General features: G+C 43.5%; 3 protein-coding genes and 6 non-coding genes across 9 annotated transcripts; 3 read left to right on the top strand and 6 right to left on the bottom strand.

The window, feature by feature from the left end:
- Positions 1 to 153: 153 nt before the first annotated feature.
- LOC109484124 (caspase-2-like) lies at positions 154 to 4,765 on the top strand. Its single transcript, XM_019787344.1, has 8 exons — positions 154 to 420; positions 1,103 to 1,292; positions 1,626 to 1,741; positions 2,115 to 2,291; positions 2,676 to 2,895; positions 3,159 to 3,314; positions 3,714 to 3,823; positions 4,160 to 4,765. Exons 1-8 carry the CDS (start codon positions 277 to 279, stop codon positions 4,295 to 4,297), a joined length of 1,251 nt encoding a protein of 416 aa, XP_019642903.1. The 5' UTR covers positions 154 to 276; the 3' UTR covers positions 4,298 to 4,765.
- A 315-nt stretch (positions 4,766 to 5,080) lies between these two features.
- Positions 5,081 to 13,920, top strand: LOC109484243 (actin-like). The gene is made up of 7 exons (XM_019787515.1): positions 5,081 to 6,041; positions 7,578 to 7,741; positions 8,202 to 8,330; positions 8,712 to 8,819; positions 10,233 to 10,470; positions 12,129 to 12,323; positions 12,719 to 13,920. Exons 1-7 carry the CDS (start codon positions 5,459 to 5,461, stop codon positions 13,042 to 13,044), a joined length of 1,743 nt encoding a protein of 580 aa, XP_019643074.1. The 5' UTR covers positions 5,081 to 5,458; the 3' UTR covers positions 13,045 to 13,920.
- On the bottom strand, positions 8,982 to 9,053 carry Trnad-guc. Its single transcript has one exon. It is a non-coding gene; the product is annotated as a tRNA-Asp (tRNA).
- Positions 9,587 to 9,658, bottom strand: Trnad-guc. The gene has a single exon. It is a non-coding gene; the product is annotated as a tRNA-Asp (tRNA).
- Positions 12,498 to 12,569, bottom strand: Trnad-guc. Its single transcript has one exon. It is a non-coding gene; the product is annotated as a tRNA-Asp (tRNA).
- Positions 13,921 to 14,187: 267 nt separating the features above from the next.
- On the bottom strand, positions 14,188 to 14,260 carry Trnat-agu. Its single transcript has one exon. It is a non-coding gene; the product is annotated as a tRNA-Thr (tRNA).
- Positions 14,261 to 15,240: 980 nt separating this feature from the next.
- Trnat-cgu lies at positions 15,241 to 15,312 on the top strand. Its single transcript has one exon. It is a non-coding gene; the product is annotated as a tRNA-Thr (tRNA).
- Positions 15,313 to 15,549: 237 nt separating this feature from the next.
- Positions 15,550 to 15,621, bottom strand: Trnad-guc. The gene has a single exon. It is a non-coding gene; the product is annotated as a tRNA-Asp (tRNA).
- A 286-nt stretch (positions 15,622 to 15,907) lies between these two features.
- LOC109484200 (ankycorbin-like) lies at positions 15,908 to 22,443 on the bottom strand. The gene is made up of 7 exons (XM_019787448.1): positions 22,225 to 22,443; positions 21,154 to 21,368; positions 20,005 to 20,087; positions 19,517 to 19,631; positions 19,021 to 19,248; positions 18,732 to 18,827; positions 15,908 to 18,574 (listed from the first exon to the last, which is right to left on the bottom strand). The coding sequence occupies exons 2-7, from the start codon at positions 21,347 to 21,349 to the stop codon at positions 16,419 to 16,421; spliced, it is 2,874 nt and encodes a 957-aa protein (XP_019643007.1). The 5' UTR covers positions 21,350 to 21,368; positions 22,225 to 22,443; the 3' UTR covers positions 15,908 to 16,418.
- Positions 22,444 to 22,454: the final 11 nt, after the last annotated feature.

Below are 22,454 nucleotides of genomic sequence, written 5' to 3'. Positions count from 1 at the left end.
TCAGGCCAGGATATTTAAAGAAGAATCTATCATACAATGCTGATATGTTTCATTTTACTGGTGACAGCGACATCTAGCAGCAATTAACGAAAGTACACCTGTCACACGAAAAAGGTGCAGCAGGTGGCTGTGACGTCACACTCTCCCAGCATCCTTTGCGGTAAGCTGAAAATGCGGAAGTAAATGTGCAACTTTGGTTTCGTGACTTCGAAACTAGCTTGCTGTTACTTTCGCGAGATATATTTGTTCATCTAAGACGTCATACTGGTAGGAAACATGGAGAAACGGGACAGAGAGACACTTAGAAAGAACAGAGTGTTCTTGTTGGACAACATTGACTCTTTAGATCGACTGATAGATGAATTACTTGCTGCCCCCGATATGCCTATCGTCACCGAGAGCATGATGGACTCAATACAGGTAAATGAGAACAGACTTATATATTATTGCACATTTGCCCAATAACCAAGATTATAATATCTAAGGTTTCAATGACAATGAATGATTTAGTGGATCACACCTTCATTTAAGGGGAAAGCCCTTATCATTTATGACAAAAATAATTTGTTCTTATGTGCCAAGAGTAAACAAACCTTCCCAATATAGGATATTTCGGTACGTCGGAGAATCCGTCTCGAAATACCAAATGCGAGAGTATACTAGTGGTACACCTCTACCGGTAATTGTACACGCAGTATTCCACCATATACTTGAACTGTCAGAACAAGGAGGTTTGATTTTTAACCTCATCGGTCAGAAATAGTTCAATTGAAACACAAAGGGAGCGAGTTGTACAGTCTCCTGGCTCCCGGGATTCGAACCCAGGCCAAGCCCGCGGGCGAGCTCAGCTCACGAACCCAACGCACTAACCGCAAGGCTAAAAGGTCCGGACCCGTTGGATTTGTGAGTTGGTGCTTGAAATGCGTAGCCTGGGTACCATCCTACTTGTATATTGGGGCTCCAATACTCGCTTCCCTAAGAAGTACTTCTTAGGGAAGCGAGTGTGGGAGCCCCGGCATACAAGTAGGATGGTACCCAGGCTATGAAATGCGCTGTTACGGTCAGTTTTCCAATATATGAACTTTTTGTTTACATACATCAGAGTAATCCCACCAAAGAGAGGAAGATCGGCGCCCTGCTGGACCTGCTGCCCAGACGAGGTCCGACGGCGTTCACGGCTTTCTGCGCCGCCCTGCGCAAAACAGAACAAGGCTTCATCGCCGACCAGCTGCAAGGTGTGGTGACGGAGGTGGAGAGGAAAATGGAAACCCTGACTGTCAGCGTACCGCCGGGTAGGTACCCGCTCTTCCAAGTCGATTTTAAGACTAGATTAACGGTTCTTTACTCACAACCACTTGCTTTACAAGAACAGACGTTTCGATGACCGCCTGTCATCTTCTTCTGGGGTTTATATGACTAGTTCACTGTGCACTGGAGGTAGATGTTACTGCTAACAATGCAGTCCCAAACGTAATGTAATTGTGAGGCATTCGTTCACCAACCTGATGAACTTATTCACGAATAGAGACATGGTATAGCTATTTTCTGGGTATATTGATTGTGATCATTTACTTGAAACGATCGCGAAAGCAACAGTTGGTATGACTATAAAATGTTTATTTCAGAGGGAGAAGTTGACCAGGCAGATGTGATCCCTTTGGACAACAAGGAGGGTCCCATTTCAGTCGTGGTGAAGCCGTGCACGCAGGAATTTGTCAATGAAACAAGGGTGAAACACGCGGTAGGAAACACTACACTTAGACTCTTACACTTACAGCCTTCTTTCCACACTTACATACCGCCTTATGAATGCATACTATATCTATATGCAGGTCATAGATCAATTAATAGCTTTTTCTTTTGCGTAGATACATGTGTTCAACCACAGTTTACGTTAGCCACTGACGAAAAGTAGTGGATGTTACATCAAATTAAGAGTGAGATCTGGTAGGACATTAAGTACCAAACTGTTCAAATTTCAACGGTTTGGAACGGGAGAAGGAATGAAGCAAAAACAATATGTTTTCCTTCTGCGGTGGTAAACGAAAGAAAACAGAGGTGCCAAATAAAGTACCAATAAAGTTCCAAAGTGTTCAATCTTTACCTCTCTCCAGCCGTACAAGATGGATGCCAACCCCCGAGGTCTCGCTCTCATCCTCAGTAACACCAGATTCGGTCAAGCAAGTCAACTTCTTGACAGGAAGGGAGGAGAGATTGATCTTCAAAATGCGACACATCTGCTCGAAGGCCTTGGATTTGCAACGTTTCCAGAAGAGGATAAAAGTGCAAAGGTGCATATGAAGGTGTAACTGATTAAAAAACGAAAAAAAAAAACACTTTCAAAGCAAATACATAGTATTTACCTTCACATGGTCTAGCCCAACAAACTACTGCTCTGTTTATTTTTACCCGAACACATTCATACATGTCGTGACTAGTCTCTGTCTTACTTACTTACTACATAATGTAACTCAACACCACAAGGTGTCGTATACAGCACCAGTTACCATGGTGACAGACGTCTGCCGGTCCAGGTCATTGACCTTATTTGTTTGGAACGGAAGAAACGGAGCCATTATAGTATTATTAGCTATTATAGTATTGGCTTGCTTCTTTGTTTCTTTTTTTCATCAAGAACGTTTTACCTTGACATGTATCCTTTTTTTTACTCCAAGGATATGCTCTTGATTCTGAAGAACTTTGCCGCCAAAGAAGAGCACAAGACAGCCGACGCCTGCATCGTTGTCCTGATGTCTCATGGTGCCCGGGGCCTAATCTACGGCACCGACGGAGAGACGGTCAAGTACAAGGACATCTTTGACATGTTCAACAACAAGGAATGTCCCAATCTGCAGGGAAAACCAAAGTTATTCTTCATCCAGGCCTGCAGAGGGGGTGAGCACTATTTTAGTGTGTTCCATGAGTCGTCGCAACACCTACACGTTTGAACACGACCCTGAGACGCTTGCAAGATCCAAGGATGCCAAAATAATGATTTGCGTTTTTTTTCGTTCTTGTTCTTTGTCAGTTTACCATGTCTGGCGATGTTAATTCAGATATCATTGACTAGAAGATAACCGTTACCGATTTTGTAAATATGCCAGTGAAATATACTCGATCAGTTATGAAAACAGAAGATTATATTTGATTTATTTCAGACGCCGTTGACAAGGGAACAGATGCGCCAGATTTTGGGGGAAAGCAGCAGATGCAAGAGCTTCTCGGACCGAAGACAACGGGAACCGATCAACCAGACTCTAACGCTCCCTTACCTACAAGGACTGACATGGTGTTTGCCTACGCCACACAGGAAGGTAAGAATTATAACTGTGAAACTGAGAATCAGTGAAAATCATAGTGTGAAAACGTCAACAATGTGTCGTCTCACTTGTTTTCTTTCTTGTGACAATTTTTTAAAGTATGGCCTGATTTTCTTTTAAAGTTTGTTGTTTTTAGAAATATTATCCAGATACATTGTAATGAGATGCAAAAGAAAAGGTTGTATTGTTTTAAATCCTTTAAGTTCCTTGAGTATCTGTAACTGTTTCCTTATGTATGTCTCCTCATTACATTTGACAACGCTTATAACATAAGCGATATCTATTCGTCACATTGTGGGTTAGATCAGTCAGTTGGACGGTTGTCTTTTTGTCATTTCACGTTGTTAAATGTGCAGAAACGTGAGAGTTTGCCTTATTTTCCTCCCTCTACAGGAAACGTTTCATTCCGGAACTCGAAATACGGAAGCTGGTATATCCAGACCATAACCAATGTCTTCATGACGCACGCCAAAGACAAGGAGCTGTCTTCAATGCTGAGGATGGTAAGGCGCGAGAAAAACTGTACATTTAACTTTCGTCGTCTGCAAACGTTTTTGTATATGATTAAATCATAGGCTTCCTTCTTTCTTGTTCCAGCTTGTAAACATGTAAGCATGTGGCGGCTTGGGCTTTGGTTTTTGGATTTTGACTCTTTTTTGACGTATTGAATTTTTAGGTATACTGTATGTTGTTCTCCTTTGTTTGACTGTAACAATGCCGTGTCTTCTGAAAACAGCTATCGCGATGAAATGGGCTACCCAGCCGTCTTGAGATTATATTAAATAGATTGGTTAATAAGTAAATAAAACAAAGTTATTTTGAATTCACATTATTTTCAGGTCAACAGGCTTGTGTCCCAAAAGAGTGCTTCGTGCCCGGAAACTCCAGAACATCACGGCGGGAAGGAGTGCTGTGAGTTCGTGGACACACTGAGACATGACTTCTACTTCTTTCCCGGGAATTATAAGAATACGTAGATTAACGGAAGAAAATGACATATTTGGGGGAGGGGGCTATCATATTTGCAAGAATTTTTGTTCTAACTATACCGTACCACTGGGAAAAACTGTGAAACTACTGACGTTTAATTAAATCTAAAATTACAGACATATCATGGGCGCTTAGTACTTTGTTTTCAAAGTGCTGAAACAGTGTAGCTAGAGCAAAATGCTGCCCAGAAAATCGTAAGAAAGCGAACAAGGGCCAGCACCCGATTTAAGAACTAAGGCGTTATATGCTAGCAGTAAGGGATTATATTCCATTAAAGTGAGTATGCTAAATGAGGTTCTGTAAAGAAGAGCATTCCTTGATCATGATATAAATAGTATATAGTCGAAATCTAGCCTCGAATTGAAAATTGAACATTAATGGATCAGTTGTATAACGGTTTGACTTTGTCACTCCTGTGTTAAGAAAGTCCTTGTTTATCAGTGTATTGAATAAAAAAATAATTTGGTTTTGTCATCATTACGTGACTATGCTTTTACATACACACATGTACAGTCGACTGAATCTATCTCATTCCATTACTCCATTTTGTTATATTAATTATAAAACTCGGCAAAGAAGTTCTGCCATTGTGTAAAATCTGCTATTGTGTATCTTGAAGAATGTGGTATGGGGAAATCATACTTTTCATAGACCTCCAACGGTATTAAGAATCTGAAACAGCAGTTTTAGCTGCCGGGTATTCCAGCAATAAGGACAAGCCTTTAAGGTTTGGTCTACTTTAATCTGTGTGAAAAGTAGACCTCTCAAAAGAGTATTTTTCAGCAAAGAAAAAAGTTTTGTGTGGACCAAGGAGCCCGGCCGGCCCCACGGCCGCCTGCTCTTATTATCGCGTCTGTGATTGGTCGCCTCGCCTGAGGCAGGGGGTGACGATTGGTAAACAGTCTCCCTGGCAACCGGGTAACCAGCCTAATGTCGTCTGCGACCTCTGACGGGCGTAGATCTGTTGCTCATTTCTCCAGACGCCGTTGAGGGATAACAGCACGCGTATTGACCGCTTTTGGCAGATGGGGAAAGCTGACAAGAGCTTCCCTCGGTTTCTCCGATAGCCGGACAACGTTTGCCCCGATTGTACGGCTAAGAGGGTGGTGATATCGTGAGCCGACCGACCGCCCCCCTCCCCACCGGCTATGGGATGCGGAAGCAGCATACAGGTGGCACCGCCAAACACTGAGGGTCTCGCGGGCGAAATCCCTGGCGAAAAACAGCAGAAAGCCGTCCGCATTCGGGAGAACGGCAAGCTCAGCTGCCCGGGGGAGTCCAGCTCGACGCTGGGCGGGGTCGAGCCTGCAGGGGTGACCGAGGAGGAACCCGGAAGGGACTCGGTAAAGGAGCCCGGCTTTAAACATGAGCTGGGACAAGGAAGTGATAAAGACAACCCTCCGGCAAGGACTCCAGAAGACCAAGCAGCTTTGAGCGAAGGGACTGAATGTTTACAAGCACAGTTAGTAGCAGAGAATGGAAGGACTAGCCCGGAAGGAAGTTGTGATTCTGAGGCTGTAGTGCAGGATACTAGTGAGGTAGGGGAAGACAGAACTTACGAATCAAGGAAGGAAGAAGACACACAAGATTCCGCCATATTTACGGAAGGAGAGAGAACTTTAACCACATCTGCAGACGATAGTGGTATCCCTGGCGATTCCGTTCAAAGGCGCTTAGTTTTTGACAAAACCAATGCTGGAAATGATTCTGACGTCTTGGAGAATACAAAGGGTAAGGGTCACCAGTTTTAAGGCGTTTTGGGTCATGGGGCTCTAAGGTGTGGCGGTAAGGCCAAGTTTTCTCTCTCTGTATCTCTGTCACTATATCGCACACTGCCACACACACTTACTTACAAACACACACAGACACACACACGCACACAAACACACACACACACACACACACACACAACACACACAAACACACAAACACACATAAACACACACCTCTGCTTGAGTAACAAGAACGGTTTGAACAGGTTTAAACCGGACAGCGCGTTAGCCACCATTAGGTGCCCATAATTTCACCACTTACGTCCAATCAGATACACGTTAATCCGTGTGAAGCGACACTGGGACGAGCAGTCGGGCCTTCGGGGTTACAAATGTCATTAGGGGACGGATATACATACATTATGGATGATTAGACTGAGGGGTAATGCTCGTTTTGAGCCATGATTGGCTCCGAACTTCGGACATGTTTGACCAGCGTGATTCTCATGGCTAAAAGGTCATGATTATATTTGTTTAGGTGCGAAAAATGTTGCTCTAATGGTGATTTCATGAGCCTTGTTACGCTATGGGCTCATATTGAAAATCTTGTTTGACATTTCCCCCCATACATGTTGATATTGTCGTCCACCGTGTGTCGTCCGCCATCCCTTCCAACTTTTGCTCCATCGATGGTCGTTGACTAGAAAATAGCAGAACATCTGAGTTTGGCTAACGAAGGATAGTAGTTACCACCAACATATTTTCAGAAAGCTACCACTAGAAATTGGTAATCACAACGTGTTCGGACAGTTTCAGCTCAGTGCTGTATGAAAAAGGCAAGAAAATGATACAATTCAGGAAGTTGATTTGACTGGCATGTACTAGTACGTTGGACGACCTTCAACCCGAAGAAGGTTAAAAGTCTAAAAGGCTTCTTCGTATCAATTCCGATAGTCTAATGGGAGTCTTAAAAGGGTCGAGAAAGGGAGATTCTGTGATAAGAACTCATTCCCAGGCATCAGAAACAATCTTGTAGATAGAAACTTAGTCTAGGTTGATCTGTAGCCGTCACAAAGATGGTAAAGGCACGGATTGCTACAGATAAGAGACCGTTATGGGGGCACTGGTAGATAGACACTCTGTCAGGCCGTCTTGTTCGCCTGATGGTACTGTCAATCATTCTGTCAAGCAAATAGTGTAAAGTGCCTTTCCCAAAGGACACAGCACACTGGGCCTGCCAGGGATTCGAACCCAGAACCGTCAGATTCTGAATCAACAACCATAACTACAAGACCGGCACCTTGCTATGTTTTTTTTTTCAAGTTGAACGACCACAAAATACTAAATTCATCAATTTTTTCAAGGATTTGACATCGTAGTAGGAATAGAAGTAAGATTTAAGTTTGTACTCGAAACAATACTGCAGCACAAAAACACCGTATTATCATTATACCAAAATGAAACCACTGCGAATAACAATATCGTTCTGATAAAATGATTTGTGAACAACCATAACCCCTAACCACGAGACCACCTTGCTGTTTTCACCCTGTAGGGCCAGACACCATCCAGCCCGGGGAGTGGGGGCAGACGGACAGTCGTTGGGAACTGCCTGCCATTGTCTTGGATTGTGGGACGGACTCGGTGAAAGCAGGATTCGCGGGGGAGGACACCCCAAGAGCCGTGGTGCCGACCGTAGTGGGGACACCTAGACACCAGGTATGGAACTGCACACGGCTAGCACACGGGCAGTTCATTATGGGGTTAATGACCGGCCATGAGGTGTATACGGCGTCATAATTCATGGTCGGTTCCTGTAACCACCGAATAAACGACCGAGTTCGCGAATCATGTATACTCCGTATACACCGAAGGAAAGAGGATAATTCACGTTATTATCATATAGATATCATCATACATATGTGTTTACCCTGGAATGAGTAAGATGTATACCAAATTGACACGTAAGTGAAACAAATCTTGTATAACATGTATATCTTTGTGGTCATAGGAAAATAATGCGTGTTCCGTTTGGGGTCATCCATTATCATTGGAACTGAGCGCATGTTCCATTTGGGGTCATCGGCGGTCATTTGTATCACGGTTTCAATCTTTCAGTACATCTTTTTCCAGCTCATCAACTGTGGTTTTAAAATGTTAAAACTAACTGTTTTTGCAGAACGTGTTTATCGGTGCCGACCAGCAGGACTGTTATATCGGCGATAACGCAATGGCGCGGCGGGGGGTCCTTTCCTTACGTCATCCAATCGTCAACCGTTACGTCAAAGACTGGGACGACTGGGAAAAAGTGAGAATACAGTTCTAAGCCTCATGTTTTCTAGTTTTACTTCAACTTGAGTAAGTTAAATATTCATAATTTTGCATAGATTATCATCTTGCAACAAGGTACCTGGGGGAAAAATCACTAGCCTTACACAAGCATTCTAGACACCCTTGGATGTGCAGTTAAAAATGTGATCTTGTGCATTGTTACATGTTGCTGCTAGTAGATTCATATCATTACAATGTATTTTGTTACTATTTTCATGAACGATACTAGTAATTTGACATGGAAAAATCAAAATATTATCTCTTATAATGGTGCTTGATATACCATCGATTGATTCGTTCTTTTTCATATTCCTTTCTTTCTTCATTCCATCGTCATTTATTCGTTTATGTGACTCAGGTGATGCATCACGTGATCACGACCACCCTGCGCGCGCAGCCAGACCGGCCCGTACTGCTGATTGAGCCTGCGCAGAACCCCCTAGCGGATCGGGAGAGGATTGCAGAGGTGAGTTTGTATGTGCATGAAAACGAAGTTGTGGAAAAATAATCACCTAAATAAGAATATAGACATGATAGACCCTAGAAATTTTAGAGCACTTAAATATTTTCAACGTAAAATCTACCATAATGTTACCATTACCATTGAAAGCTAAAAAAAAATATTGCTCTCCGTGTCGGGGAATCGAACCCCGGTCTCCCGCGTGACAGGCGGGGATACTCACCACTATACTAACACGGATTGGCATGAATGAGTGGCTCAAAATAGCCTCTGCAAGTCTGAGAGCGTCATCTCAGCTGGTATAGTACATGTACGTGAAATATGATATGCATATTACATTTCAATTGAGTATATCAGCACTTTAATGATAGGCAGATTAGAAAGGCAATAAAAAGTACCGAAAAGCAATCCCACAATGCAAACCCGTTTTCCAGGGCCACATGATTATCTTTCTTATTAATTGAAATAATCTTCCTTGGGCTAAGGACCAACGTCAACGACAACATATGTTCACTTTGCCCTGACACTTGTTTGCTGCCGTGTTTTTTTTGTTTTGTTCGTTTGTGAAAATTATATAAAAGCAAGGGTATACTTTGCTGTCGTCTTTTTGTTTGCTAAAAATATCTAAAAAGCTGTGGATACATTTTCACAACAAAGTTATTTCACAACACCTAAAGAGGCTGTTGCCGTGCGTTGGTGTTGGGTCCCGCTCACGGTGTGCTTTGTACTGATTCCGCATGAATCCGAAGGAAAAGACAATAAAAAGTATTGCTCTCCGTGTCGGGGAATCGAACCCCGGTCTCCCGCGTGACAGGCGGGGATACTCACCACTATACTAACACGGACTGGCATGAAATGTTAGACATCCAGGCGCGTCCACAAACATTACCTCGATATCGCATGATATTTATAGCTCAGACAGCTGTCTCTTCTCACACAAGTATGATATGACGTACTATCCAAACAGAGGTCTAGGCTTCCGCTTATTGTTTTAAGTGTTTGTAGACGTTTTTATGGAGTGTCTATTCTACTGTAATCTTTTTTTCGCCAGCCAAACTTCGGGTGGCGTACTAGTATTGGATGCTGCCGATGATATTGTTTTCCCAGTTTCAAAGCCAATTTGATAGTTGTCTTGCAGCCAACAAAAGATCGGATTGGAGATTATGCATGACGTGCTTACTATATTGAGGTAACCATAAACTAACATGTAAAAAAATAAGAAAACTTAGAAAAGACTTTGTCTTATTGAATCCAACCGAATCTTATAAACATACGAACTGGGGAGTAAGACTTTAGAATTCGTAGGAATACTTAAACGCACATTTGACTCAGGAAATGATAACGCAGTCGACGTCTACAATGTCACACTTTAATGTTATCTTTTGGAAACCAATAAAGCCAATCATGTGTCCCCAATAGTTGCTGTTTGAGGCTTTGGATGTGCCCGGCCTGTACCTGGCGTCCCAGGCGGTGTTAGCGCTGTTCGCCTCCGGTAGGACCTCAGGAGTGGTGGTGGACTGCGGCGCCGGTCTCACGCACGTCGTCCCCGTGTACGAGGGGGTACCGCTCACACACGCCATCCAGCGGATCCCAGTGGCAGGACAGGACGTCACCGAGCACCTAGGCAGGCTGTTGGCACAGGCTGGACACGGACAGCGTAAGATAATTTATATGCTTATTTTCGCAGAAGATACCTGTGGTGTTTGATTACATTATTAAGCAAAGGGATGGTCACCATATATATGAATGTGTTTGAGTAAGAATAAACAGAGCAGTAATTGTGGAAGTAAACATAATTACTTTGCAAATGTTAATTTTCTGGTCTTGAATGCTCTTCTTTTTATAACAAAATCTACTGAATATTCATAGGGACCATAGGGACTGATTTCGCGAAAGCGTTTGATCGCGTAGATCACACAACCGCAATCTCGAGTCTCATAGATCTTGGCTGTCGACCATCCCTTCTTCCATGGCTGGGGGATTTCCTGACGGGGAGGAAACAACGCACCCGCTACCAGGACACGCTGTCTGAATGGAGGACGCTGACATGTGGACTTCCCCAGGGCACCGTCCTCGCGCCCATAGTGTTCATTGCTATCATCAATAGCGCAGCAAGCACAGCCCGATCACACCACTGGAAATTTGTGGATGATCTGAACATGGTTGAAAGCAGATCAGTCAAAGCACAGTCAAACCTACAACAAGATCTAAATGCCCTCGATCTATGGTCTAGTACAAACCACATGAAACTACACCCAAACAAATGCAAGGTGATGCATATCGTTTTCAGAAGAACACCTCCCCCACTCCCCACACTTCAGTTAGCGGGCCACGTCCTTCAAGAAGTTACTGCAGCCAAGTTACTGGGAGTCTGGGTACAGAGGGACCTAAAGTGGGACAGTCATGTTACCCACATGGTGAAACAGAGCAGTAAACGGTTATTCATCCTACGACGGTTAAAGAAGTTCAAGATCTCCGAGACAGATCTTGTCACCGTTTATACATGTTACGTGCGCCCCTTGTGCGAGTACGCTGTACCGGTATGGAACCCTGGTCTCACCAAACTCCAGTCAACCCGTCTAGAGACAGTTCAACGCCGCGCATGCCGCACCATTCTGGGCAAGAAGTACACCTGTTACTCTGAAGCACTTACAGTCCTCGGCCTGTCTACCCTTGAAACAAGGAGAGAACTGCTGTGTACGAAGTTCGGACTCAGTCTACTGAACTCTGCTTCCTTCAGACACTGGCTCCCTCCATCTCGGGGCGAAGTCAGCGGGCGGAAAACCCGAACTAGTCACAAACTGAACTGTATTGTTGCAAAGACTCAGCGCTACCGCAACAGTTCCATCCCATATATTGTTAGCCTACTAAATAAGTAATCGAGCGTACTCGGTTACGACCTTCCAGTCATTGAGGGGTAATTAACTGTCATGCCGTAATAACACGTTTTGTTTAGTAGCCCTCTTTATGACCACTGTTTTACCTCGAATTCGTAATCTTAATATGTATTTTATCCAGCAATGTAAACTTATTAACATTTATAACTCTAATAGATTTTACCATATGTGTATATGTTTGTAATAGATGTTGTTCGATTTTAAAGCTTTTAATGGGTTGTAATTGTAAGTAACAGTGCAATTCAGAACCCCTGGGTTCTGCAAAACTGTTTTACGTCGTTATCAATAAACCAGTCATATATTTGAAATTCTTATCTCTTACAAGAGCAATATTTGGAATGTCCTTCAGTTTTGACTTTTTTTCGAAAAGTCGAATCCGGCTACATGTCCAACCCGTTCTTTACCATTTTTGTTGCAGTGAAAACTGAGATCGTTAATCAGGTGAAGAATCAGCTGAGTTATGTAACCATGGACTATGACGCGGAGGTACAGAGAAGTGTGACGTCACCAGATGACGTACAGATGACGTATGACCTTCCGGACGGCCAGGTGTTGTCTGTGGGAGCCGAGAGGTTCATGGCGCCCGAGGTGGTCTTCAGGCCCGAGCTTATAGGTATGACTGTATGAGGGTCTGCAAACATTTTTTAATGAAACCATTTCAATTAGTCATAAATTGATTGTGCAAGGCCAATCAGGGGAAAAACTAAAAACAAAACGAAGGGGACCCAAATTCTGCTTGGAGATATCTTTTTGGGGACAAAGAAAGGGGTAATAAAAAAACTTGGCTCTCCGTGTCGGGGAATCGAACCCCGGTCTCCCGCGTGACAGGCGGGGATACTCACCACTATACTAACACGGATTGGCTTGGAAGTCAGCCTACGTATATCCAGCCGGTATCTAAGGGTGCCCATAGTTCATAGTTATCCCTGTTGATTGCAAAACATCCACTTTTGGTAATGAAATCTTGAGTTAGGCTCATACATGATCATACATGTTCTATCCCTACAGGAAAGGACTGTAGTGGCCTTCCCGGGGCAGTCCTCACCAGTATCATGCAGTGCGATGTTGACCTCCGCCGGACGTACCTGGAGAACGTGTTCCTTAGCGGCGGCACGGCGTCCTGTCCCGGCCTGTTGGACCGCCTCTCCCGGGACCTGGCGGCCGTCGCGCCCGAGGACCATCCCGTCACGGTCCGGCCCGCTACAGCGGACGTGCAGTTCTCAGCTTGGAAGGGAGGGTCCGTCCTGGCCGCTTTACGGTCCTTTCAGAACTCTTGGATCACGCAGGAGGAGTTTGAGGAGCATGGACCTAGCATCGTCCATAGGTGGATCTAGCCCTATCTAACACCACTGGCACAGCGCCGTCCAAAGAACAATCTAGCCTCATCTAGCACCACATAGCTATAGCATCTTTAAAAGTGCTGCTACTTCCAGAACTCTTGGATCACACAGGAGGAGTTTGAGGAGCATGGACCTAGTATCGTCCATAGGAGGATCTAGCCCTATATAGCACAACATAGCGTCGTCCATAGTAGAATCTAGCCTTTTCTAGCATCAACTAGCTATGGCATCTTTAAAAGTGTTGCTAAAGGTTGGGAGTCCTGACCGCTTTGCGGTCCTCCCAAAACTCCTGGATCAGGCAGAAAGATTTTGAGGAGCATGGACCTAGCATCGGTCATAGGATTATCTAGCATTATCTAGCACCGCCTAGCATCGTGCTGCTATAACGGTTGGGAGGGCCCGTCCTGCACTATTCACGACCCTTCCAGAACTCGTGGACCACGTAGGAGGACCTTGAGGAACATGGGTTGTCCATAGCATTAGGATCTAGCCTTATCTAGCACCACATAGCATCGTTCATAGCAGAATCTAGCCTTATGTAGCACCACCTAGCGTCATTGAAGTGCTGCTAACCTAATGGTTCTGTAAGTTTTTTCTGTAATGTTCCTAGTAGAGTTTTAGCATGATTCGAAATATTGTAATCATGAAAAATTGATAATACGGATTGGAGACGATTGTAAATATACAAGGAGCAATATAAACTTGATATGCCTCTGCAATATTTGTAAATACTGCACACAAAACAATGAAATTTTAGGAACAGGGCAGGTCCCTATACTATAGCAATGCACCAGGTAATGGTGGTCCGCATAGCATATCTGGGTTTTGCATTCTCTGTTTTTACAACAAAAATGTGCACCATGAAATACCGTGTTGCCAACTTCCTGTACAGTTGTGTCATATTTTGTACACATGTCCAAATATGAATCAAAACGAAAAACATTATTTTTGTCGCTGGTGTCGTCGACCCTACTAGTTTAAAGTTGACTACAAGTTGTCACCATTGTTTGAGTTCAAATATAAACTGTTCCCAGATAAATTAACCGGATTCATATCCAAAATATAGCGCTGTAGAGTTGGCTAAAAACACTCCAATCCCAGCAAACATTGCCTGGATATCAGGAACAAAAGGATGGCAGCCTCCAATGAGGATCGAACTCATGACCTCTGGTTTACTAGACCAGCGCTCTAACCACTGAGCTATGGAGGCTTATGTATAGCTAGTGAAAAACTCTCCAACAATGAAGAGCAACTTGTTGTCACCACCGAACAAGGAGAATTTCGTTGCCATGACAACAGCTGTTGACAGCTGGCAGCAGTGCTATGCTTCACGGCGGTCACGTGGTACATATTCGTCTCTTGTATCTTGAACAGCTTCTCTCCAAACAGAGCTTTAGGCTTCGGCTTGTTTTTGACGTGTTTTTAGGCGGTTATGTCGATATCGGACTTTCTTAATGTACTGGTTGGTAAAAAATATACCAGTACAAAAAAGAAAACCCGATAAACACCTGAAAAACTATTCCAAGCTATAACAGTTAAACCTCTGCTTGGAGAGTACTGATAAACAGCGAGTACAGGGGGAGCGGAAACTAGCCGCTGAAAGGTAAGGATACTCTTTATAACTAACGTTATATCAACCCAAAACGTGAATCCACTTACTCGATCACTCCGTCGAGCTGGCTCGGAATCTTCCCTTGAAGAATTGATTCCCTTGATAAATTGAAGAAACGTGAAGTAAAACTGGTTGAAACATATTTAATATAACAAATTCAATCCAACGAAGAGTTGCCTGAGCGTCCAGTAAGCTCTGCAATCAAAATTAATACGTCATTATTTGTGCAAACACTAGTATCGTTGAAATTTACGTTTAATCCACGATCTGTCGTCGTAAAACTTGGCAGCAGCAAGCGGAAGCGCTGGGTTTACTGAAATTTAAATTTGGCGCCATAATCGGCCATGCGTCACGTGATCATCTGCTCACGTGATCCACTTCCGCGTCGCGAGGTTACGCGATTGACGGGCTTTGACGGGCGATCTCGAAAGAATACAAGCACTAGACGACCTTTTCCTGTTAAATTACGGTTTCACAAACTATAATATGGTTTTTAGTAGCACTATATGTTTCGCTACATGGCTACCGCCGGTATTGTTGCTTCATAGGCGTATACGATAGCTCGTCGCCCAGCGGTCGCCACCTTAGCTCAGTGGTAGAGCACTGGTCTCGTAAACCAGGGGTCGTGAGTTCGAACCTCACAGGTGGCTACCATACTTTTTTGCACAGTCTCACTCTTTTTATGATTCCCAAGTAGACCTTTTGATGGCTACAGAACAGTATCAAAACGACCAGGCAGTATCCATTCGCCATTCACCACTCGAAGATGTGCCGATAATTAAACTTCGCTCAACATGTAAGTTGTAACGTTATATGCATTTTATGGTATTATAAATAGGACAAAGACTGATATTCCATCTAAAAATACATACAACAAAAATATTGCTCTCCGTGTCGGGGAATCGAACCCCGGTCTCCCGCGTGACAGGCGGGGATACTCACCACTATACTAACACGGATTGGCATGACTATACCGTTTGTATAAAGCATTTCAATATTTTCAGAAGTACCTTTGATGGTACTTGTGTCGACACACTTGTTGAACCCCTACTCTTCAAGCAGAGGTTTGGGTTATTTTTGGCGTGTTTTTAGGCTTTTTAAAAATTATTTATTGGGATTTCTTTATTGCACTGAATTTTTTTCCAACAGAAAAACCCAAGTTGGGTTGGGTGGAAAAAATTCTATGGATGCCAAAATAATCAGTCCCACACAACTCAAGGAAAGCAAAACATATTGAAAGTTTTGTAACGGCTTTTAATACAAAACTTAAAAAAAATGAAAATATAGAGGAAAAAACAGTAACTGTACAGAAATTTACAGAACAATTGCCTCTGAGGTGTCCATTCCACAATTTAGGCCTCACAAAAGTGATGGAATTGACAAAATAATACAGCTAAAATTCAAAAGCTCCACAAATATAGCACTTTTGAGGTACTGATGTGGTCTGTCTCAAGCCAACTTGACTGCTTTGTTCTAAGGAATTTTATTGCATCTGAAATGATGCATCTAGACATTAAAAAACATACATAAAATCATAACACAATGTGTAACTACATTTTACATTTCTTTTAAATTTTTTTTGTTGGGTTCCTCAATTGTAGAAATACATATTAGTATAAAATATATGTAGCTTTTTGGTTTTAATCTCACATCATAAATCACAATGTTTACAACACATTTAATAGAAAAGCTATAATATTCATGTAAAATGGCAAGATATCCACATTTGTGCAACAATGTATATTTTTCAGTCATTCTAGACCTCGCTTGTTTCCAAGTCAATGTCTTTCAACTCTTTTTTCTTCCCCCTTTGACCTCCAGGGAAGTATTTCAACTCTGTTCCCGACTTATCTGGTTTCCTTGACGACCTCAACTTGGATGGTGATTGGTCCCTTCCTCTTTTCGAATGCAACAAGGCACCTGACTGGTCCACTCGGTGTGATGTCTGTAAGGTGAGAGGTGATTGGGTGGGACTTTCAGGGACAAAGAAGGGGTCCATCTGCTCCATGGTGGACATGCTCAGGTCTGTCTCTGGCAGCTGGAGGATGCCAGGTGTGGCCGGATGCGGCTGGTTACCTGTTCTCTGAAACAGCTGTAGCCTGTACTCAGGTGTTGCCAGGTGCTTCATTTGCGAGCGGTACTGGTCAACAAGGTTTTGTCTCAGGGCACCTTTTGGTGTTTCTGTTACGACCTCATTCCCATGCCCTTCTAAGACCCGCTCCTTCGATTTCGACCTTGACCTGTGACCCTTCTTAACCTTTGGCTGGACAGTCTTGATGTCTGCTCCCATCCAACCTTTGACCTGTACTGCAGAGGGGTCAGGAGGTGAAAGGTCGTCCTCTTCATCACTCATGATGTACCTCTCTGCTTCCCTCCTGTTTCTCCTGGACTTGGTGTTGATGGTGGGAAGAAGTTCACCGGCCTTCTCAAAAGGAGACTTTGGACGGACTCTTTCTAACTGTTCTCTTCTCCTCCTCTCATCCATCTTTGTTGTTCTTTTCTTCTCTCCATCATCTTGACGAACAGCATGGCCAGGTCGTGGACTTTTGTCACGCCGTGAGACAAAAGATGTTTCCTGTATCTCCGACTCTCCAGCTTCCTGAGAATCTGCCTGCCTGTTCTCCAGAACCATCCCATCCAGTCTTTTCTCTTTCGCCTTCTTCTTTAAGAATGGCACTTTCTTCTTTGACTTTCTGTCAACATCTTGGTCGTCTTCCCTTCCTTCTCTAGTTTTGGAAACCCTCTTCTCTATTTTTGAGTCCACTTCCTTGTTCATAATGTCTGGAAGTGGACTGGTTGTGGATTTTTTATCCTCTCGGTGTCTTCTACTGCTGTCAGTTTCTTCTTTCAGTCTTGGTGACGTCGGCCTACTTCTGTGCCTAGGTGAGCCCTTTTCCTCGGGTATCTCTTCCATCTCTACAATTGTAGAAGAAACTGGAGGTTCCACGCAAATGACCGCCCCCTCTTCACTTTTCCTTCTTGACAACTTTTTTCTCTCCTCTCTTCTTTCTTTAGATGTTACGTGTTTGCCCTTGGAGCTTGGTTTTGGAATGTCAACTTTACTGTCTGGAACCGAACCTGGCATTTTTACATCTACTCCATCTGGCACTTCCCCAGGCTCAGCCATGTTTAAGGAAATGTTCGGCGAGCTTTTCGCCATTTCTGTTCTACCAATCAAGACTTGCCTCAACAAGTCCTGTTCTGTTGGAATGTTGGCGGTGAACTGAAGGTCAGACTCGCTCCTGCTGATGTGTGAAACCCGATCCGCGTGGTCCATGACTCTGATCTGCCGCAGAGCGTCCGACGTGTCCGTGTCCTCCTGCGGAATGTTGATCACGATGGACGGCACATTCCCTGACCTTTGACTGCTGACCTGTTTGAGGTCGCCGTCGCTGTGTGCCCTTGGAGCAGGGTTGTTAGAGCGTAACCTTGTCAGCGAGGCCGACCTGAGGTCAGGGTTACTGACAGTCACGACGCTCGGATTACTGACAACGAGGTCCTGTAGCGTGTAGGCCTGCAGGCTGTGAGGCATGCTGGGATTGATGTGCACCCTGAGCGGAAACTTCTCCTTCAGGAGTTTCTTGACGGCGACCTTGAGCGGGATCTCCAGACTGGCCACCAAGTAACTCTTCCCCGTGAACCGCTGTTTTATACAAACTTCCAACCTCACAGTCCGTGTATCCACCATCTCTTTGTCAACATCCTCGTACTCCAGTCCTTTCTTGAAGGAGAATTTTGTAGGAACGAAGGTGACCTTGGTGCCCTCCCCCTTGCCCTGGATCTCGTACTTGACCTTGGGTTGATGCTCCTCAAGGTCAACTTTGACATCTTCAGTCTTCCTCTTGGTTTGACCCTTCTTGTCAGGGATTAGGAAGCTCTTGACATGGAGGGATGCTATCATGGACGTGTCCGCTATTGAAAGGAGAAGAATAACACATTTATTGCACATGCATATCTTATACATTTGTATATGCATTTCTAACTTGTATTTAACCCCCTTGCTAACATTAATCCTCTACAGCATACACTAATGACATGTTATATTGTGAGCAGTTGTGAAAAGCCCCACCTGGTGGTAGAAGTAGGTCCTGCAGCTCCCAAACCCGCACCTTCAGCACAGCTTTCCTGGAGTTGTACTCAAAAGACAGAAGCAAGGAGCCACCAACTGCAGTGGGGCAAAAATAAAATGAAATACAAAATAAAGATTAACGAAAAATCATCTACCATACTTTGAATTTTTTCACAATACACAACTACAACTATCATAGCGAAAGGAAACTTGTAAATAAACGTTTTCCAGTCAGTAAAAACTATACAGCTAAAAATTTGAATACAAAATTCATCAAAGTCTGTAGTACCTGCTTCCTCCTCCAGACCGACAGGTTTGTCCCCCCAGGCTGTGTCAGCTGTCTCAGAACCACCTGTTCTACTGTTGCCATGGCTACCGGTATCTCCAGAACCACCTGTTCTACCATCGCCATGGTTACTGGAATCCCTGTTCCTGGAATTGACCAGTTCCTCCTGCTGCTGCTGGATGACCGCCTGTCGGGCCTGACTGGTGGACATGGCCAGGAGACCTTTAACACCTGGGGAGGGACAAGAACAGGTCTGTTAGGAGGGCTGGTACAGTACAGATGCACAAGTACATGTATGAGGACATGTGGGAAGAAAGTTTCACTTATTATAATAAACCAATCCTGTAGCAATACAGTGTACTAAATGTACTCCAGGCACCAAATGCTTGCACCCTTCTTTGCATGTCATCACAGTCTAGATGAAATAGTGCAGCCTCCTATATAAAATACACAATCATTTGTTAGTTTAAGGAAAGTAAGAAAACTCCAGGCTACTCACGTAGCTTGTCCTTGTGCTCCTCCAGCATCTTGCGACACTCTCCCTCTGCCACATCCACACACGTCTCACCATGGTGGTTTTTCAGATCAGTGTCTCCTCCAGCTGTCAGTAGGGCCTACATGACAGGGCAGGGGGACAACATGCAGTAACATCCAGCCATGCCAACCAGGCCACAAAACTTGTCCTTTGAACAATGAACTCAAACTTGGACTTTGGAATTATTTTGTATGTTTAATTTTAAGCTCAATTTGGAACTGAACCATCTTGTTGTAGCACAGTCTTTTGAGACTGACTGACAGTAGTACATTGTAGTAGTATTAGCAGTAGTAGTAGTATTAGCAGTAGTAGTAGTACCTCATACACATGCATGTATCCTGAACTCAATCTGTACTACTGTTATGCCCTTCACATTCAGAACAATAGGACAGGATGCAAGGGAACTACCAGTATAACTGATGAGTTGTGTGTAGGCAGAAAAGCTCTTCTACCTTAAGACAGTCAGGATGATCCTCCTTGGCAGCGTAGTGCAGAGCTGTGCAGCCGTGGAGACAGTCTGCTGTGTTAGGGTCGCCTGAGGGAAGGGGAGACATTTACTCTATTTGTGTATTTATGTGTTTATGTCTATACTAACACTTACTGTGATGCTATGAGTCAGCGTACCCAAAATGAATAAATAAAAGAAAAAAAATGGTTACATCTCAGACCTAATTATTAGTAATTAGTGATCAGTATGACAATTTTCCAGAAGAATGCATTAAAATCAAGCACTAGCTAGCTACTGTCTTGAATTAGAAATATTCTCTTTTTATTTTTCATGCCTGCCATTTGATTTTGCAGTTTGCAGCTACAAAAAGATCTGCTTGGAGATTATAGAAATGGCCCATCTTTAAAAAAAATGTTCTGTTCTGTTTCAGTTAGGACACTCTTAGAAAATCCACTGACTATTCAAATGTGCACAATGCAAGCAGCCGTTAGTATGCAGACATTCTCTGATACTGAATAATTGATGCTCCTATTACAGGCTCTGACAGGGCAACTGACAACCTTTCAGAACCCCTCACTATGGGTAACAGTCAGTGCCAGGATCAGTTTACAAGCCAGTGTAAAGATAAGGCTCCTATCATATAAAGATACTGAAGTTTGGCAGAATATTGATCTACAGTATGACATTTGCTCATTAAGGAACCTGCCATCCATCTTTTGTTGTGTGACCTTCATGAGACAATGCTAGAAGAAGGTCATGCTATAGAGATAAATGAGGAGACATGACAGATCAAACTGATTGATTCTAAGTTACACTCAAATAATTCTAGGCTAATTGCTATTAAGTTAATAAGCTCATTGCTTGCCCTGAATCTCTACTCTCTAAGCAGAGGCTTATAAGGCTTTGGCCTATTTGTTATTTTCTTCGTTCTGAGGCATTTTTTCAGACTTTCTTTTTTTTTACCAGTCCTGTATCTTTTTTATTTGCCCTCTGGTCCTGGTCATTGACTAACACTTAATGACCGTTTGGAGAAGAAGAAGATGGAAGAATAAGATAAATTGAGCAAAAACAATATGTTACTCTCCTGAGAGGGTAAACATAAAAATAACGCATACTGATATAACTTTATGTATGTCTACATGTGACTGATTACCTCCAAACTTGAGCAGGAGTTTTAAGACCTCCCCGTCCCCGAGAGATGCAGCCTCGTGCAGTGGGCTCCACTGGTACAGCCCGATCTGGTTCGGGTCCAGTCCGTCCTTCAGCGCCTCCTTCACGCCAGGAACGTCTCCGTACCGGACCGCCTCGTGGAGCGCTGTGTCTGAGAAGTCAGCGTCTGCCAACTCCATGGAGACGGTTCTTCACAGTCTGAGGACAAGACAATACTAATAAATAAGTTTATTGCAACTTCATGTACATGGGTTAATTGCAAATGGACAAGTGATAAACATACATGAAACAGAGGGGGCCCCAAATTTGCCCCCTTTTTTGTAAATCATATCATTCAAAGGTGAATCTTTTAAAAATATTTTGGCATTTTGATACTTTATATTGCGAGTTTCATTGTCTGAACATTTTTATATGTTACCATGTAAATGCAAAGGTATGAAAATGAGTATTTATTTAGTGTTTCTATTATGTCAATTATGTCGGCAGCAGTATAATCAAAACCAGGATAGGCAGGATAGGCATTAATAATTGATATGCTTATCATTATTTCCTCCCCAAAGTTGGTTGCAAGCACCATTATAAAGTCAATGACCTTACTAAAGACAGTTAATGACAATGATTACTAATTGTTTTCTGATTGCCATTAAAAATTCTACGTGGTTGCACGCGTTGCTTTGCATGTCTATGAATTTTCCTGTGTGGGCGGGGCCGTGGGATGGGTTTATTGTTTCGCTGATCTCCTAGCCTGATTCTCACGGTCCCGTCTGATCACCCGTGAAAGGGAAGAATGCGCCAAGCATTTCGCCTGCGGGCCGTTGTCATGGTAATCATAAACGTTTTGGGTAATTCTCACATGCTGGGCGTGAACACTTCAAAGAGAAAGACTCAGACGCCATCTATACATTTACAAGAAAAGGGAAAGTAAAAGAAATAGCACAGATACGTACATACTTTTCTGACATGTTAATGTTTACCTTTCACGGAGTTGTTATAAAATCGAAAGGTTGACACTTACACAAGCGTCATGGGTGGTAAAGCCTAAAGGGTTACTTACCTAAAAAGTCAAGTAAAAAAAGGGCTTTCCGAACGTCTCTCCCTCATCGTTTTCCTGTCTATGGTAGATAACTGCTAGATCTACCACCTAGTGGTTGTTTGCGCAAGAAACAACCTACATTTTCCGAGAATTTACGGCTCAAAAGGGAAAGAAAGTGCACAAAAACAACTGCGAAGTTCGGACGCTACTTCCGCGATGATGACGCTGCGCCTCCCGGAGGGACCCGCGCG

This window comes from Branchiostoma belcheri, unplaced genomic scaffold (genome assembly GCF_001625305.1).
Source record: "Branchiostoma belcheri isolate BF01 breed outbred unplaced genomic scaffold, Haploidv18h27 scaffold69, whole genome shotgun sequence".
Classification (NCBI taxonomy): domain Eukaryota; kingdom Metazoa; phylum Chordata; class Leptocardii; order Amphioxiformes; family Branchiostomatidae; genus Branchiostoma; species Branchiostoma belcheri.
Note: the sequence above shows the minus strand (reverse complement) of the source record. Positions and strands in the feature narration are given on the sequence as shown.

Excerpts from the sequence above, each read along its gene's own strand:
- LOC109484243 (XM_019787515.1), top strand. The coding sequence starts at position 5,459 with ATGGGATGCGGAAGCAGCATACAGGTGGCACCGCCAAACACTGAGGGT. Across the intron at positions 6,042-7,577 it reads CGTCTTGGAGAATACAAAGG|GGCCAGACACCATCCAGCCC; the intron begins GTAAGGGTCACC and ends TTCACCCTGTAG. Across the intron at positions 8,820-10,232 it reads ATCGGGAGAGGATTGCAGAG|TTGCTGTTTGAGGCTTTGGA; the intron begins GTGAGTTTGTAT and ends TGTCCCCAATAG.
- LOC109484200 (XM_019787448.1), bottom strand. The coding sequence starts at position 21,349 with ATGGAGTTGGCAGACGCTGACTTCTCAGACACAGCGCTCCACGAGGCG. Across the intron at positions 20,088-21,153 it reads ACTCCTGCTCAAGTTTGGAG|GCGACCCTAACACAGCAGAC; the intron begins GTAATCAGTCAC and ends CCCTTCCCTCAG. Across the intron at positions 19,632-20,004 it reads ATCATCCTGACTGTCTTAAG|GCCCTACTGACAGCTGGAGG; the intron begins GTAGAAGAGCTT and ends CCTGTCATGTAG.
- LOC109484124 (XM_019787344.1), top strand. The coding sequence starts at position 277 with ATGGAGAAACGGGACAGAGAGACACTTAGAAAGAACAGAGTGTTCTTG. Across the intron at positions 2,896-3,158 it reads CATCCAGGCCTGCAGAGGGG|ACGCCGTTGACAAGGGAACA; the intron begins GTGAGCACTATT and ends GATTTATTTCAG. Across the intron at positions 3,315-3,713 it reads TGCCTACGCCACACAGGAAG|GAAACGTTTCATTCCGGAAC; the intron begins GTAAGAATTATA and ends CTCCCTCTACAG.